This window comes from Manis pentadactyla, chromosome 10, assembly GCF_030020395.1.
Source record: "Manis pentadactyla isolate mManPen7 chromosome 10, mManPen7.hap1, whole genome shotgun sequence".
NCBI lineage: Eukaryota > Metazoa > Chordata > Mammalia > Pholidota > Manidae > Manis > Manis pentadactyla.
Window position 1 is genome coordinate 10,097,753 of NC_080028.1, and position 17,486 is coordinate 10,115,238.

General features: G+C 55.2%; 2 protein-coding genes across 4 annotated transcripts; both read right to left on the reverse strand.

Annotated features, from left to right (window-relative positions):
• Window positions 1-384: 384 nt before the first annotated feature.
• NOL12 (nucleolar protein 12) lies at window positions 385-8,146 on the reverse strand. Of its 3 annotated transcripts, XM_036891539.2 has the most exons (7): window positions 7,847-8,140; window positions 5,473-5,578; window positions 5,121-5,169; window positions 4,472-4,614; window positions 3,390-3,484; window positions 2,800-2,961; window positions 385-594 (listed from the first exon to the last, which is right to left on the reverse strand). In XM_036891539.2, exons 1-7 carry the CDS (start codon window positions 7,927-7,929, stop codon window positions 585-587), a joined length of 648 nt encoding a protein of 215 aa, XP_036747434.2. In that variant the 5' UTR covers window positions 7,930-8,140; the 3' UTR covers window positions 385-584. The 3 variants fall into 3 exon arrangements, with proteins under 3 accessions (XP_036747434.2, XP_057342373.1, XP_036747435.2); XM_057486390.1 differs by lacking the exon at window positions 385-594 and having other exon boundaries at window positions 2,562-2,961; window positions 5,473-5,603; window positions 7,847-8,146; XM_036891540.2 differs by lacking the exon at window positions 385-594 and having other exon boundaries at window positions 2,562-2,961; window positions 7,847-8,130.
• A 4,504-nt stretch (window positions 8,147-12,650) lies between these two features.
• LGALS1 (galectin 1) lies at window positions 12,651-15,826 on the reverse strand. Its single transcript, XM_036891423.2, has 4 exons — window positions 15,672-15,826; window positions 14,342-14,421; window positions 13,139-13,310; window positions 12,651-12,845 (listed from the first exon to the last, which is right to left on the reverse strand). Exons 1-4 carry the CDS (start codon window positions 15,678-15,680, stop codon window positions 12,699-12,701), a joined length of 408 nt encoding a protein of 135 aa, XP_036747318.1. The 5' UTR covers window positions 15,681-15,826; the 3' UTR covers window positions 12,651-12,698.
• Between the last annotated feature and the right edge of the window lie 1,660 nt (window positions 15,827-17,486).

The window sequence follows — 17,486 nt, forward strand, 5'->3', positions numbered from 1 at the left end:
CTTTGGGCCATGAGGTGGATGCCATGTGTTGAAAATGGCATCACGCAAAAAGCTAACAGCCTGCCATCTCAGCCCCCAGCCCTCCCTGTTCCGGGTTAGTTACTTCCCATCTTTTGTTACTCCTCTCCATATAAGCCAGTTATTTTAAAATGTTATCGTGTATTATATGCAGCTAAACCTAATCCATTATAAAGCCCTGAGAGGCTCCAACCCCTGGGTCCACAAGACAGAGCAGCATGAGGAAAGAATCCAGGTGTGGAACAAGAGCAGCTCCTGGGAGAAAAGTTCCCCAGAGGGTTCTGACTCCACCCCTCCTGATCCTAGAATTGCCAAAATCACCGTGACTCAATTTCCTTGATCTTCTGGAAAAACTGATGGCACTCATAGGAGGGAATGATGAGAATTTAGTACTTACAAATGTTACAAATTATAAAGTAAGTCATAAATGACCCGTGTTAGTGGGGACAGGAGAAGAGACCCAGGTCAGATGTTGCAGCAGAGGGCAGCAGCTGTGAGCACCGCGGTGCACCTGGGGAACGCCAGGTGCGATGGGAAGTGGTCGTGCACGTGGTCTCATTTCAGCCTCAGGCAGCCCTAAGAGATACGTGTCTTCAGTCATCTCACACATGGGGAATAGAGAGTTCAGCACGGCAAGGAGCTCACAGTGGCCGAGCAGCAAAGGCAGGATTCTGCTGCACGCACTGACCCCCTGGGCCCTGCTCTGGTCCTGCTCATAGGGGCCTGTGAGGGAGAGGCTCACATTTGCTGCCCTGGGTTGGGTGCCAGAACCACCTGGGAGCCTGGCAACAGGCCCCACTCTCTGCCCGGGATGGAGGCAGCGCAGGGGAGTGAATCACCCCAGCCCAAACCCAGGGATGGACAGCAGAAAGGGAGCAGGAAGAGCAGCCGAAGGAGCTGAGGAGCCAGGTCATGGGACCTCCCTGCCACAAGCCCTGAGCTTTGTTCCCAGGTGTGGCCTTCAGACACACACCAGCCATCATCAGGTATCACCTGAGGGTGGGTTTTAATAATGCCACACCTGTCCACCCCCAGGCACAGCCTAACAGAGCCACTGTCCGAGTCTGCACAATGGCAGCCCCTCTACACGGTGCGTGGAGGGGAAGGCCTGCCTGCAGATGTCTGTGCCCTCTCCTGCAGGCACGGTGCACATCCTAGGGCCAGGGAGAAAGTGCAGATGCGACCCCATCACAGCACTGTCCTTCACCTTGACTACCTCTCTTACTAGTTGTGGATAAAATGAGAGTTCCTGTGGCCAGGATTCTCACCTGGCCCTGGTTGACTAGCTCACTGCACACCTGTGGGCAATGCACTTGATATAAAGAGCTCCGCCCAGTGCTCTGTGCACGACATGGTGGCACGGCTGCAGGAGAGCAGAGACTGGAGTGGTGGCAGTGCCGAGGACAGAGGCCCAGAGGATGACTGTGTGGGACAGCTGTGCAGGCAGAGAGGCCCAGGGGATGGCTGTGTGGACAGAGGGGCCCAGAGGCAGAGACCAGCTTGCTGCATGCAGGCTTGCTCTGAGTGAACGGGAGTCTAGTGACTGACCTGCCACCTGGAAATAAAGTTGGGTATAACCCTTTCACCCCAAGAACGTTTTGTTGTCGATTTCTTTGGTCACATTGAATCCATAGTGAACTTGCCTGGGCCTGAAACCCATTGGCAAGACACTAGCCCATGAGCTTCACCAAGACTCCCCTTTGCAATCTTAGTATTAGGGCCCAACATGGCTGCCCAACCAGGTACAACCCAAACTCCTGTGCTCTGGCCCAGAATCACAGGACTCATTAAGTGGCAAGGGGAGGGGGCGTGTGACAATGCTCCATACCAGGCGCCCTGGTTGTACTCACTGGCACCACGTCTACCTGCCGCAGGTGGACCTGAATTCTGCCGATGCAACTCCTGGGTCAGGGAAATAGTGGGGTATGTAAGTGAGGGGGGTCACTCATAAGTGGGGACAGGGAAGGAACAAGGCTGGTTTTCACCGGCTCTGAAACTGCACCCAGGAGCATGGAAAAATGGCAGTCTTGCAAACACCTGGCCTTTTGAGGGGTCTCCTTGGAAAGGGCCACATTTTATGGCAAGTAAAGATGCATTTTCTTTAAAAAGGACTAATCCTTCCTTTGTTGGGCTCCAACATCTGGGAGTTGCTGGAAGCCTGGGGAAGCTGCCCGAGTCTGGGGAGGGATGTCCAGAGCTCCCATTTCCACCTCTTTACTTTCAGTGGAGGAGGCTGACGAGGCCAAGGAGCAGGGACAGGCCCGGAGTCTCAGCCACCTGAGGGCGGAGCAGGCCCTGCTCACCCACCTGCCCCAGTAGCCCACTTTTCAGAGCAGCAGGGGAATCTGGACCTACCAGTGGTTACCCTGGTCCACAACCTGGTAGGGGGCGAAGACCTAACACTGCCTCTTCATACCCACAGGAAAACCTGCTGGTGAGGAAGGCCCCACTCCCCTGACAGCTTCCCCACACAGAAGCCGGCCCTTGGCGCGTGGCATCAAAGCCAGAGACGAAGCAGCCGCAAGTACACCCAGCTTCAGACATCTGGTGAAGGCCCAGTGGGGTATACATTTAGGAAGACGCCCCAAAAATGGCTCTGATGGCGGAAGCCAGTCCTCAGCCCACTGCTCCTTCTGGGGTGTAAGTCCCAGGCCAGAGAGGGGCTGGCATCCCAACTTCGGAGCCATTCCCTCAGGGCAGGATGAGCTACTGGGCCAGCCACGCTGAGACAGGCGGGTCCTTTAGCCTAGGCTGGGGCCCGGCCTGGCGGTCGGGACTCACTCTCCACTGTGCCAACTTCTGCCCGTCAGCCGGCGGCGCTGGGTCTTGCTGGTACGAGTGGCACTTGGGGGCTTCTTGGCAGAGTCCTGGGCCTGTCGGGGATGTTTCCTCTTGACCTTTTTGCGACTATGAGCATGCAGCGATGCTGTGAGAGAGGTGATCCTGTGGGAGGGTGGATGGCTGGTGAGGCTGGGGACTCAGTTTACCCAATGGTGGATGGGTGGGTTAGGGGATGACTGACTGCCCAGCTCACAGAGGGGAAGTCAGGACAGGCCCCGAGTGCTGGGAGTACCAAATCCATTCAAAGGCAGCCTGCTTTGACCCCAGAGGCCCTGAAAGCTCGTCAGCTCATACAGAGAAAGGTCCCCACCCCAGGCACTAAGGGACCCCATGGTTGGCCACTCTCAGGGGGCAGAGGTGTGGGCAGGGAGGAGGGGCTGAGGTTCACTCAACAGGTGGAGCGGCGGCTCTGGACCCCACACCTGCCCCACGCCAACCCCCACAGGCCAACAGGAGGTGGCTCTGCAGGCCCTGTCATGAGTGCCAGTCATGAAGAGCGGGCTCAAAGGGGAGGACAGGCCGGGGCTCACCGCTGGGATAGCAGGGGGTCTCTGGACTTCCTGGGTAAGGCTCTGGTTGGCTTCTCCATGGATGCCTCCTCCTTGGACCCGTGTCCAGCCCCTTGCTAAAGAAGCACAAGACAAGAACGGTCACAAAGAACAGAAGAGCAGGAGGCCTGGGTGGGCGCTCTGAGCAATCCCAGCCCTGTCAAGCGGGGTCATGACCTGCCACCTCCCAAGCCTGGATCGCAGCTTAGAGAAGGCTGCAGGCAGAAAAATCGTGAGTGTCCCAAAGCAGGGATCACACAGGGGAGAGCTGTGTTTCAAATCCTCCACTGCCTGAGCCTACAGTGGACACTTCAACACTCACAGATGAAAGAATGCATAAAATGGGACCCTTGCATCAGACCTTACAGAAGAATGAGAATAAGCACAAAACAGAAGATAGTGTGAGCTCAGTGAGGATGTGATGAAATAGTTGCTTCAGGACCTAAAGACACTGTAACTCATGATAAGAAATGTGGTTTACCTTATAGCTGAGCATATGTACACATATAAATTTCCACACAACCCAGGCAGACACAACTTTAACTGAAACAAACATGTCATGAGAATACTTACTATGGCACTTTCTGTTATTTTTAACAGTATTCTGTTCTATTTTTTTTTTAATGCAGTCACAGCCTGCTAGTAAGTCACAACCCATAGGTTGAAAGCCCACTGTTGGTGCCCACAGACGTGCCGTGTTATGGCTGCTTATCCTGCAAACGGAGTCACCACAATAAACAGCTCTCCTAGCTGCTTCTCTTGGATCGACCACTTTCATCTTCACAGCGATCACAGGTGACCGGGGCTGTCATCAGCAAGCCCACACTTGCTGAGGGAGAGAGGAAAGCGAGCAGGGCAGAGAGACCCGAGCTCCCACAGCCTGGTGGTGGGGCTGGCCTCTCAAAGCGCCAGGGGTCAGGAACGTCGTCTGTGCCCTAAAGGGTGCCCAGAGGGGAAAGAGCCCTTGCACTGGAATCCCCCATGGCATGGACCAGAACTTAGCTACCCTGACAAGCCAGTCTGCCCGTGTCCCTTCTTCCCCAGGGCTGCGAAGTGACACCCACCTCAGATGCGGGTAGCCCGAGCAGCCTGGCCCCTGAGAGGTCCAGGTCACTGATGGTGGTCACAGTGACTGTGTGGTTGGGGTGGCTGTACTGCACCGACTCTGTCTTTGCTGTCACCAGCCGATCCAGTTCATCTGCCTCCTCTGCATGGGGTGGGCACAAAACCAGGCCTTACCCCCAAGGGCACAAGTAACCAGGCTCCAGCCCCACTTCCAGCCCTGGAGTGCAATGGCCTCTCCTCTATGGGAGAGTATGCAGGAGGCCACCAGCTCCGGAGCCTGGCTTGCAGACAAATGCCGTAAATGATCCAACTCTCCTCTTCATACTCTGGGGAGTGCAAACCTGTGTGACACCAGGAGCTGTCGCCACCCCTTCTCCCCTACCCCTAGTCCCTCCAGGCCCCAGAAACTGGGGTTTCTGCTCAGGATCAATTTACCAAGAAGTGTGGGTCTCATTCTTCTTGTCTCTGATTCATTTGCATTCAGACGTACCTGAGGACCACCCCTGGCCCCCAAGTCACTACAAAGACTCCTGGAGCTAGGGAAGTCAGCTTCTGTGAAGCCCCCATACCCCACCCCTCCCACACTAAGGGATAAATAAACCAATGCCCACTGGCTATGCTCCAGGTCAGGCCAAGAATGGGACTTACCCAGAGCCTCCTCTCTCTCTGCTAACATCTTCAAGTATTCCTGGTGGCGCTGAAATCAAAAGGGAAGGGAACACAGTGAATATGACCTCTCAGCCCAACCTCAGGCAGAGCATCGTTCAACTCCAGAGTGAGACCACGGCTCAGAGTGAATGACCAGGAGATTCCCTCCTAAACCCTCCTCAGACCTCTGTCTATGCAAGCCGCCTGCCCACCCCTCCCCTCATCCCTGCAGATGCCCCTATGCAGGCCATCTAGGCCTGCAAGTCCCCTGGGAGTCAGAGACTCTTTCTCTCTCTCTCTCTCTCTCTCTCTCCTCCCCCCCCCAACCCCCTCCACCCTTCCCCTTCGGTACCTCCTCCCGAAGCTTCTTCTGTTCCTCCTTGAGCCGCTGCTTGAGCTCCTCAATGGCTGCCTGCTTCCGCTCCACCTTCCTCTTGTGGAAGCCTGTCAGGTACTCCCTAAAGGGAAGAGGAAAGGGAGAATCTGCAGAATCAGGAAGAGATACAACAAGGGCTTATTCTAGGAAGACAAAACAGCTAATACTGTGCTCATTTTGCACCCAGCACTGTTTCAAGAATTTACACACATTAACTCATGTATTCTCACAACAACCTGTGCAGTGGGTACCAACCCCATATTTTATAGGTGGAGACTCTGAGGCACAGAGAGGGTAGGTTACTTTTCCAAGGTCACTGAGTATGTAAGGTTCAGAAAAAGAGGGAATGCTGCCTCTTTCCATCCACTACCCTCCAGGGCCCCCAGCTTCAAGAAGCAAGGCCAGATGGCGGGCACAGGCTGTGGGTCTATGCGTTGTCAGGCAATCTAATCTAGGGACATCTCTCTGTGCATTATGAGACCTCAACCCAAGGGACGGTTCTTGACTCTGACTGAGAAAAGATTCCTGAACAGGTTGGATGGGTGTAAGGAAGGAATTCATTAAAGTGAGAGTGGTAGTGAATGGCGGCAGCTATGCAGGCAGCAGAGAGCAAGGAAGAACAGAGGGAGGAAAGGGAAGTCCATTGACCTCCTACTCGGCACAGGGCAAATCCCTTACCAACTCCTGAAGCCAGGGTCCCCTGGCATCCAGTGTCTGCTTGATCTGCATGGCATGGGAATTTGGGGGAGCCACAGAGCACTAGGTGGAGGGAGATTATGTTCTGAGAACTTCCCAAAGAAAGGAGATTTAGGGGCAGGCAAGTAAAAGGAGTATGACCATACAGCTGCAGTTCCGTCCAGGCGACCCAGGCAATGGAACGTGCAAGTCCAAAAAACTCTCATAAGCCTTCCTTACCTGTCTTAAGTAGAACAGAGAGAGTGAAGACTTGTGCTTAAGTCTAGAAGGTTGGATGAGGTAGCGAAGTAACAAAGATGCTTACCACTGGGAAAGGGGTCTCTTAGTAACTGCCGTACAGGCTTGGAAGAGTGGAGACAAAACACAGAAAGCTGAGCAGCAAGGTTTTATTTAAGGCAAAGTACACACTCAAAGAAAAGAAAGGGGCTACAGGTAGCGTCAGAGGACGTTCGTAAGGCTTAGGATTCATGTTTTTTAAGGATTTCAAGAATTGAATAAAGGGCCAAAGAAGAGTAGGCTTGATATGTGGTTTCGTGAAGTCTACAGTGACAGACATTACGTCACCATCCACAGTCTGTCCTCTAGACATTCTGCAAAATAAACTTAACACAAGGAATTTATCAATCCTGTTCCTCTCCAAAATAATGGTTACCCTCAAGCAGCGGGGACATATCCTTTAGGACTGCTCACCCGGCCTTAACATAGGGTGGGTTGTTGGCTAATCACCATAAAATATGTCAGGAATCTTACCTCCTAACTCCCCAGTTTTTAAAATGGAATCTCAGCCTCAAGTTCGAGACCCTCCTGGTCTTACTATACCTCAGTATTTTTCATGGTTAGGAAAAATTAATCATGATTCTTGTCCCACGTCCCAGCTCTATGTCATATGATCTAGAAAGGCAGGAGGGGACCCTTCTACACAGGCAAATTCCATCACCCAGTGAATTAAGCCTCTTCTAGCAGGGCTTTCAAGGCCACACTCACCCAGACCTCGACGAACTTTCTACTGGACCAACACCCTGCTTCCCCAGGACACCTGCCCCTGTGCCCACCGATAGGGCCTGCTGATGCCACCCTGAGTTTCCTGATGACCCCCCAGCATTTCCTTCTCTCCCCTTACCTGATCTCAGCCCCTTCTCATCTCTCTTGCTGGCTGTACCCGTCCCATCTGTTCCAGGGCCCAATACTAGGTTTTCCGCTGACTCACCACCATAGGTCAGGGTGGCACTCTAAGCGGGGGACGCAGCGGCCTAAGGGTCCAGCTCCATGGCCCCGAGGTCTGGCACACACTCAAGATACTCAGTAAACGTCTGGTGAGTGTATAAATGAACTTATGCCACTCTCATTTCATTCACCAACAACAGCTGAGTCTACTGCGCGCGGGACGGCTGGGCTAGGAAGGTCGAAGCCACGGCTCCGAGAGCCCGGCACGCGGCAGCCCGCGGGACCCCAGCAGCGCCAGACCTAGAGAAGGGAAGGCAAGGCGATTCCATTCCTCAGGCTGGGGGACCACAGAGGCCGCTTCCGTTCAACGGGGGAGCTCCGGGCCACGCCAAGGGGCGGGGCCGGAAGGGCCCTCTTCGCTAGCGTGCGCGGCCCGGACCTGGCCTTGGCCGGCAGACGGAAGGGGGTCTGGTTTGGGCTTGGCACTCACCGCCGCTTCTCCTCATCGAAGCCAAGAACGAGCCGCGGCCGCCGATCGTCGACATCTCGCTTCTTCTTCTTGTTGCGGCCCATAGCGGCGAGGCCTCTTGCGGCGCAGCTCCGCACGCCTAAGACGCTTCCGGTGCACGTTTTTTGGCCTCCGGGGCGCGTCTGTCAGTGGCGTTCCGCAGTTCCGTTCTCCAGGCCCCGCCTTTTAAAGGGGTCGCGCAGCTTGTCTTCCTACCCTTCCCTTCTGGATGTAACCTGCAGATACCTGTTCTCCTAGATCCACTCCCTCTCCTGGACTAGCAATGGTGACAGCGAGGCCCCTTGGTCCCAACGCCTAGCACGGTGTCTGGCGCATGGAAGGCGCTCAATACGGAGTTACTAGTGAATGGCCAAAGATTGCTGATCCTACTTTTGATCCTGATGTCATCTCGTTGGTCTCCAAGAGCACGTTTCTGGAGCCAGACTACCTGGGTTAAAATTTTGGTACCCCGATTACAGCAGTGTGGTCCTATACCAATTGCCTTCACCGTGCCTCAGTTACCCTATATGTAAAGTGGGGATAATGATGGTTACTTGGTAAGGTTATTGTAAAGCAGGTTTTTTCAAACTTTGGCATGCATCAGAATCCCCTGGAGGGCTTGCAGAAGCCAGGTGGACTGGCCCAACCTCAGAGTTTCTGACTCAGTGGGGTCTGGAGGGAGCCCCAGAATTTGCTTTTCTAACAAGTTCTCAATGATGCTGTTGCTGGTCCACGAACCAGACTTGGAGAGCCGTGATTGTGAGGAGTAAGTGAGAATGTGTGGATAACATAATACATGCCACACGTTTGCTACACAAGCCATTGCCCCTCTCTACCTCAGTCTCCCTAAGTATTGAATGGGGATGTAATAACACAGCTTCTACTGTATATGAAGGCACAGATGGGAAATGAGGGTCACCCCCGAAGGGGAAGTTAGCAACTGGGGTTGTGGCTTGAGTCCCCGTTCTCAACCATCTGTGCTGCTGCACACAAGCTGCTGCCTTTGACTCTAGGGATGGGCCAGTCGGGCAGGGACAATAATCATTACAGACCCGGGGATGATACCTCTCCAGTGAGAAGCACAGGAGGCTGCAGGAGCCCAGGGTTGGCTCTCCAGCATGGAGGGTCTCCCAGGGGAGTTACCCTAGAACTGGCCAGGACAGGGGATCCCAAAGGAATAACAAACTCTTAGGACCCAGCCCTCTCCTGGAGCCCAGAAAGCAAGTAAGCACACATGTATTGCCAGTTCACAAAGAAGGGAACTGTTATCTCAGAGAAGGGAAGCAATTGTCCAGGGTTGCACAGATGCCCTGTAGCCAAGCTGGGACATGAGCTTGGGTCTCCTAATGGTCAAGCTCCCTGGGCTGCTGGCCTGAAAGATCACCCCCAAGTAGCTAGCATACCCCCCCTGGAGAGCAAGATGCAGGCCCTGACATAGGTTTTGAAAGGAGGCAGGCACACAGCAGGTGTGTCTCTCCATGAATGTTGAGCCCATTTCACAATGGTCCTCTGCCTGGGGGTTTCCATGTTGAGTGTTAAGAGGGAGTTATCCTCAAACCCAGGGAATAGCAAGGAGCTACCTGAGTGGTGTGGCTTCAGGGTGATGAACAGCTGCCCTTCTGACCCTCCACCTCCTAGTGCATATGCCCTAATGCCACCCTTGGCACCCTCCCTCTGGATAGAAGCATTGTTCTGGTTGCAGTCATGCCTCCAGAAGATGCCCAGCAAGGCACCTTCTGCAGCTGGCCTGCCTTGTCTGAGTCCCAGGCACTGGGTCTCAGGGCTGCCGCCTGCTGTTTACCCAGCTCTAACCCCCTCGCCCTCTTGTCCTGTAGAGAAAAACTGAGGGTTGTGCCACCAGACTTGATAAATTGTAAACCTTCCTGGAACCCTGCCCTCAGCATAGTTCACTTGTGTCCTGTGCTGAGGAATGTTTTCAGTCCTCACAACTCCACACAATGTTGCTGCTGCTTTTAACCCCATTATTCAGGTGAGGAAACAGGCTCAGACTGGGGAAATGACTTGACTGAAGTCACCCACTTGGTGAGTGGTGAACAGAGCCATTCCCCAGCTGCTGCCCCCTGTGTGGAGTGGTTCTGCTCTCCTGAAGCTCCCAGTCTGGAGTCAAGATGAGACAGGGACTGAGTAAGGAGACAGCAGCTGGTGCAGAAACTCAAGTGGGGAGCTCTGTGCGGTTGGCCCTCAAAGCCCACCTACCCAAGTTGCCCGCCCTCCTCCTCAGGCAGGCACTGTTGCTCCAAACGCCTCCCAGGGAGTGTCATGGCCCTTTGCCCCAGGAAAAGAGCTGAGGAACTGGCAACTGCACCCAGATTCCAAAAGCTTGAAAGCCCTTAACTGCAATTCATGGTCTAAAATACCCATCATTCTTTTGGGGTTGGTTTCTCCTTCAAATTATTCTTGTGTTTATGGAGCACCTACTGTGTGTCAGATACAGAAGGAGATGGCACATTCTTTTAATAGAAATGACATGAAGGTGATGAACAAAAAGAATAACAAAAGCAGTTGCCGTGTATTTTGCTCTTTACATGATTTTCTCTTTTGAGTTATGTGCCCCATTTTACTGAAGCTCAGAGAGCTATAGGCACTTGCCTGAGGTCACACAGGCACGAAGAGCAAGTGCTGAGGGTGGAGACCAAGTGGGCTAACCGCAGAGCTCTATTTAATTTCTGTGGACCTGGTTTCAAGACTGTTGGGACCCACTGAGTCTTAAAAGGTGAAGGAAACTAACATTTACAGAAACCCTATTATGTGCCAGACACCATGCATTTCTCTACATTATCCCAGCTAATACTTGCAAAAAGCCCATAGATACTAATATTAATGCAATTTGTAGATGAGGAAACTGAGGTTCAGAGAGGCTGAATAACTGGCCCTAGGGCACACAGTAACGGAGCTGGGGGGTTTGGACACAGGTCTGTCTGACTCTGAACCCAGTTTCCTTTCACCACACCCAGTGACTTCTCATCTGCTCTGTGCCATTGTAGTGCCAGTCCTGGCGAATTGCCCGTGTTCAGCCAGGATAGGAAGAATCAGTGTGGGTGAACTGTGAAGACCAGAGAAAGGCAGTTGACAGGACTTTCTCCAGTGTCCAGCAGAGGGCGCTCCATCCACAACCAGACTTCCAAAGGCGTTTCTCCCTCGGTCACTTGTGTGCCCCAGGAGAGCCTGGAGATTGGGTGTGGCTCGTGACAGCCCTCAGCCTGTGTGCTCCATCCTCCTTGGTTCTCTTAGGTGTGCCCTGCAGCGGACCCACTGAGGTGGGAATCGTCCACCCAGGTGGATGTATAGATGAAGAAACACTGGGGGTGGAAGAGACCTGCCCTGGGCCCTACAGCTGGTGCCTGATGTCCTTCCTGGACAGTTCGATTTGTCAAGCTCCCACCCCACACATACCTCAGGAAACAGTGCCTTGGGGTCTGGGGGAGCCCACTGAGGTTCTAAACACTGGCTCAGTTCCTGGGGACTGCCCCCCAGGAGGTAGGGGCGCTGCGGCAGGCAGCAGTAGGAAAACATACAAGAAAGTGGTCGGTCGGCAGGGCAGTGCAGCCATCAGCTCAGGTCCCACCACTTGTGATAAGCGAGTGTGATGGGGTGGGTTAAGCATTGCTCTCCAAAGTACCTAGACTGGCTACTCTTGGAAGACACCCTCTTTAGAAGCTGGGAGAGGAGAGGCTCATGGCGACCTCATCTCAGGCCGAGAGCCTCTCACACTCTGCAGGGAGGAGGCTATATGCAGGCGGCTGGTGGGGTGTGGGGGTGTTGCCTCTGGACACCTGGAAGCCATGCTTCAAGTCAGCCTGCCTGACTCTACTTCGTGGTTCTTTGCAGGGGCTGGCATATCCCCCCACAGCCCTCACGCCCACACCCCAATTCCTCCTGTGCAGAAACAGCCAGCAGCTGGTGCCAGGGCTATCACCCAAGCTCATCTCTCCATGTTGGGTTGAGGGTCCTGCCCAAGACCACAGAACCAGATGTGTCCAGATTAGTACCCTGGTTGCCCATACACTCCAGCATTGGGGTGTTTAGACTGGGGCCGCAAAGCTGGGATGCCTGGGGATCCCCACAAGGCTCAGCTGGGCCTGGTCCAGGCTGAGGAATCATATCATCACTCAGCTTCTTTCTTCCCTTTCAAATTGGGGTAATAACATCCTGAGACGTAGTGCAGCAGGGACTGGAAACCTCTCCTGGGCATTTGCCATGTGCCAGGCACTGAACTTGTCCTCTTTCACACATCTCATCCAATCCTCACAAAAACCCTATGATAGGCTCTGTGCTGTTATCCCCTGAATATAAACCAATAAACCGAGGCTCAGAGAGGTCAGTTAACACTCACAGGCCACACAGCTAGTAGCCCTGCAGGGTCTGAACCAGATCTCTATCTGGCTTACAAAGACAAATGAGGGGCCCCCGTTATTCTTCCCTCCACTTCCGTCTGTGTTGCCCCATGTGGAGACCATAGCATGGATCAATCTGCCCCTGCCTCGTCCCTTTTGACATCTTTTGGGCACCTACTGTGTGTGGGGCCCACTGGGTTGGGAGCTGTTTGAGGGCAGTGACTGGTCTCGTTCAGTGGTCACCAAGCCCCCTGCTGTGTACTGAGCTCTCTGTTTGGACCAGGAGAACCAGGGGGAGAAGACGTCACTGGCACTTAGATGGTGTGCATAGAGGAATGAATGGAAGCAAAGGAAGGGACAGAACTGGGGAAACTGGTGCAACCCTCCTCTTCCACACCCCCCCACACACACAGGAGGCTGGGTCACGGGGAGCAGAGGCAACTGCCTTTATTGGGGACCATGCCATGGGCAGGCAGGTTTCACTCAAAAGCCACACACTTGATCTTGAAGTCACCATCAGCTGATAGGTAGTTAATGGCCTCCAGGTTGAGGCGGTTGGGGAACTTGAATGAGTACCCATCTGGCAGGGTGATGGTCAGGTCTGTCTGGTCAAAGGAGATGCATACCTGGCAGGTAAAGAAGGGCAGTGAGTGGCATGAACCCCGCAGCAGGACCCTTGGCTCTGCAGCCATGGCCACGGCCTGTAGTCATAGGCCCTCCCAGAGCCCTTTCGTCCTGTAGCTCTGCCCCACTTCCTGGGTGAGGCCACTGAGGTTGGGAAAGGGGACGACACTCACTGGTGGTCACACAGCAGGTGAGGGGAGGGAAGACAGGAGGGGACCAAGGTCTCTGGCCACTAAACCCAGCTCTGCCCCAGCACCCCCAGTGCCCTGCCTCTGGTCCCCAGTCCCCAGCCCACCTCCACAACACTTCCAAGCTGGAAGGGGAAGGCAGTCTCCCGCTGCTCGGCTCCCCAGGCCCCGCCGTCCTTGCTGTTACACACAATGGTGTTGAAGTCCCCATGCGCATCGAATCGAGGGTTGAAGTGCAGGCACAGGTTATTGTTGTCCTTGCCTAGGTTCAGCACGAAGCTAGGGGGTAACAGGTGGGGTTGAGGCCTTCTCAGCCAGCTGCAGCCCCTCAGGCTGACGGTCTGTGCCACTCAGTACACCATTAATGCACCTAGCTGGGGGAGCACATTGAGTGGGGAGGCAAGAAATCTGGGTTGCAGTTCTGGCCCTGCCACTTCCTTGCTGTGTGGCCTCGAGCAAGTCCCTGCCCCTCTTTGGGTCTTTTCTCATCTGCACAAGGGGCTGCACAAGAAGGATCACTAAGGGTCTTGCTGCGCTGACAGCCAAGACTCGCAGACATCAGTTTGTGTCTCAGCCTCTCTGGTCAAGGTCAGAGACTCCCTCCAGATGGAACCTCTGGGAAGACAAGTGTCCTGTCCATCTTGTATATCTCTGTACTCCTAGTGCCCAGCATGATGGGTGACACACAATAGCTGCTCAATAACTGAGGGGCAAATGAACAAATAATAATAACAACATATTTGCTGTGGGTTCGGTAAGAATGGAATGAATAGTGCACAGAAGTGTGTGGTGCTTTACAATGACAGCTGGTCATCAGGGTCCCTGAGACCCAGCATCTCACTTCCTCCATCCCCAGCCTCCACCCTGGGCTCGGTGAACTGATAACAAACTGAAGTCAGCGCGCCTGGTTGACTTGCCCAAGGTCACATGGCCGCTGAGGCACTAGGGCGGCTAGCTGAAAGGGGTCTCCGAGGGAGGGCAGTGGGGTGACACCCTCTCATTCCTTCCTCCCGGCCCCTGCGGCTCCCGCCCACAGCGGCGATCCGAGGTAGATGACGAGGCGGCAGCTGGTTTAGTTTAAGAGGCTCCAGCAGGGAGGGAAGGGGGCGACAACGGTGGGGGTGTGCAGACCCCGCAAAGGAAGTGACTCACCCAGTGAACGTGGCCGCAACGGTCGCCGGCGTTAACCCTCTCCCCGCCGGAGGTGGGGCGGGGGCTGGCAGGTCACGCCCCCGCCAGACGCCCAGACGGAACGCCGGGCTCCGAGCTCCCGCCCCTGATGCTCACAATCCCCGGCTTCGCCCCCTCACCTCTTGGCGTCGGGGGCCACCTCGCCCCGCACTTTGAGGCACTCCCCAGGTTTGAGATTCAGGTTGCTGGCGACCAGACCCTGCGCAGTAAGACCCCGCCCAGCCGGGTTAGAGGACGCCGCGTCGGGGTGGGTGGGGTCGGGGTCTTCCCCACCCTGGTCCTCTGACCCGCCCTCTGGAAGCCCGGGGAAGGCCGTGCAAGCTGGGCCCTCTTTCTCCGTGTGGTCGCTTCTCTCACTCAACCTGATCAGTTTCCTGTCTATAACATGACTGAGGTTCTAGACGCCAAGATCTGGAAGTTTTTGCCGTTCAGCTTGGGGATTTTAGATTCAGATGCCTGGAAGATGGGGTGTTATGCCCCCATCGCCTCATTTAATAGATGAAGAGAACCAAACTCGGAGTGGGTCACACTGCGAGTTGGTGACAAAAGAGGGTGAACGGAGGAGCCTGCCCCTCTGCTGGAGAGGAAGAGGCCTGGGGCTGGGACCCCCCACCACCCCCTTCAAGTCCCTCTGTGCAGAGAGGCGCAGGGGCTGCAGAGGGGACCCCTAAGGATCACAGCCAGGCCAGTCTACAGAAGGGAGAGTGGCCGAGGGCAAGAGTCTGCAGCCTGGCCGGTTCAGAGTTAACATGATTGCGCACACAACTTAACTGGCGTGAGTGGTTCCTTCTGCCAGAAACTTGAACTCTTTCTCTCCGGACTGCTGGAGCCTGCAGAAGCGTCTTGCGGCCTCCTTTCTCCCTTAGCACCCCTGCCTCCCAGCTTGGGGGAGTGGGCGGTGGGGAACTCCCTCAGCCCCCACCTGACCAGCGCGGACAGAACCACGCTCCACCCACGAATCCAGCCAGGCCCCCTCCTGGGCAGCCGGTCTCAAATCCTGGCACACTTTTCAGAGCTCTCTAGAGCACACGATGACTGAGGACAGCTGCAGGGGGGAGGGGACAGGAGGCTCTTTGGGGTGGAGGAGGGGAAAGGGACAGTGGCCTGGCCTCATCAAAGTGCCCTCCCCAATTAGCCATACCCTTTCCACTCCCACTTAATCAGACTGCTTCAGAATTGTCAGACCTTGGAAGAAATAACTGTGCTGTCAGACCCTGGAGGGATCCAGAAAATTCTTAAGTCACAGAAGGCCTTGGGGGGATCATGGCCCCCCACCCCATTTTACAGACGCGGCCACTGAGGTTCAGTAAAGAGAAGACACTTGTTCAAGGCTGCACCGCGGTGACTAGAACCCGGATCCTCATCTGCCCCCACCACGCACCACCTCATCTCCCCCACCGTCTGCCTCCACACCATGCCTGGGCCTTGGAGCAGGGTTTCCACACTCACACAAGCCATGACCGAGGACAGGAGGAAGTTCCTGGGCACTGCAGACGGTGGCACCAGCTAGCTGAAGACTCCACCCGAAAGATGGGGCCCTGGGACGCTCCCATCCTTTTAACTGGACCAGACCCCTGTGAGTCCCGCCCCCTGGAAGCTCAGCCAATTGTAGGTCAGGATAGGGATGGGGTCCAATGGGGGTGGAGTCAATGGACTTCGAGGGCCGCTTCGGGAGCAGAGGTGACCAATCAGGGTGGCGACCCCCTCCCATTCTTAGCCACTCCCCCCAGGGTCCGGGCGCCACCTCCCATTCTCCTTAATCCCTCCCCACCCCACCCCAAAATTGTGCTGTGGCAGAGATTGGGAGAAGCCAATGGAAAATAGTTTGAGAATGAGCTAGGCTCAAGAGTTGGCGGGAAGGGGCCTAGCGCCAGCAGGGTAAGCTCGGGGGGTACCCAGAGACGATGGCTGAGAGGGTGCAGAGTTCGGGGTATTAGAGCTAGGGTTCATGAGGCTGCACCCTGATGGGGACCAGGGCGAGGCCTGCTCTGTGGGCCTCTGCAGTGGATCCAGGACCTATTAACCACAAGGTTCTGGCCCCACCCGGGCCTTCCTCGGAGAGAGGGATTGTGGCTGCGGCTCATGCTCCTCACTAAAGAAAGACTGGGCTGGGTGCCAGGCCTGAGGCAGCCGTCCAGGCCTGAGGCAACCATCCAGGCCCAAGGAGTAGGCCTCAGGCTTTGGGGGTCCTCCAAGGGCCCTGCCTGACAGCCTCTGGCCTGAGAGGGTCAGGCCTGGGAAGGGGCCCAAGGTGTGTCAGGCTGCAAGGGTTTGGGGTCCCTGCTCTGTGAATCCCCATCCATTCTCCTCACATCTCTCCCTTGGAAGCCAGGCACAGCCTTTGCTTTCCCCATCGGGTTTGCAGATATTTTACTGAGCATCTACTGTGTGCCTGGCTCTGACTGGCCTCAAAGAATTTGAAGATGAATGTCTCCCAGTCCCTGATCTCAAGTAGCCCACTGTTGTGGTGGGATTTGGCCATGAACCTAATTTAAAAGTAGCATGATCCTGGCTCTAAGGGAAGTCATGGGCAAGTACCGTGGTGTGAAGGAGACTGTCCAGGATGTGAATGAGGTCTTGAAGGATGAGTGAAGAGAGAGGGATGGGCAGGGCAGCATGGGCAAAGGCTCAGACAGGAGAAAGCATAGGTCTGGGGGATAGTGAGTATCTGGCATGGCTCGAGTTTAGGGTGTGTTGGGCAAGGATGTGGGGGGAGGTGAGGCTGGGGGGTCAATGGTATGTGGATCATGAAGGGCTTCAATGAGGAGCTTGGCATTGTTTCATTTGGGGGTGCTGGGGAGCCACAGAAGGTTATAGGGAGGGTGAATATTGGGGCCAAATTTGGGCTGCAGGGAAGACCACTGTAGTAACAGAGCTGTGGTAGGTTGGAGGAGGAGGAGGAGCATTGGGCAAAGTTGGGGGCTTGTTGATGGGAGCTCCTCCACATTACCATCCCCCTTCTGAAATTGCCGGCACTGAAGCGGGAGGAAGATGTGGCCAGGAATGGCTCACGTCTGGAGGCAGGCCGGCAAACCTGCCTTGCCCTATGCTGCCTCCCCAGGAGAGCCTCCACTGCTCCCCACCCCACCTTTGTCAGCTGACTGAAGCCCACCCTGGCACAGGAGGAGTGGCGGATGCATGGGGGGGCCATGAGGCAGGCAGTGTGCCTTGAGAGCTCCTCACCCCTCCTCCCAGACCAAGCTGGTTACCTTAGAAACCAAGCATAGCTGCTTCACTTTTTCCTCCAGGGCCTCCCCAAAACCT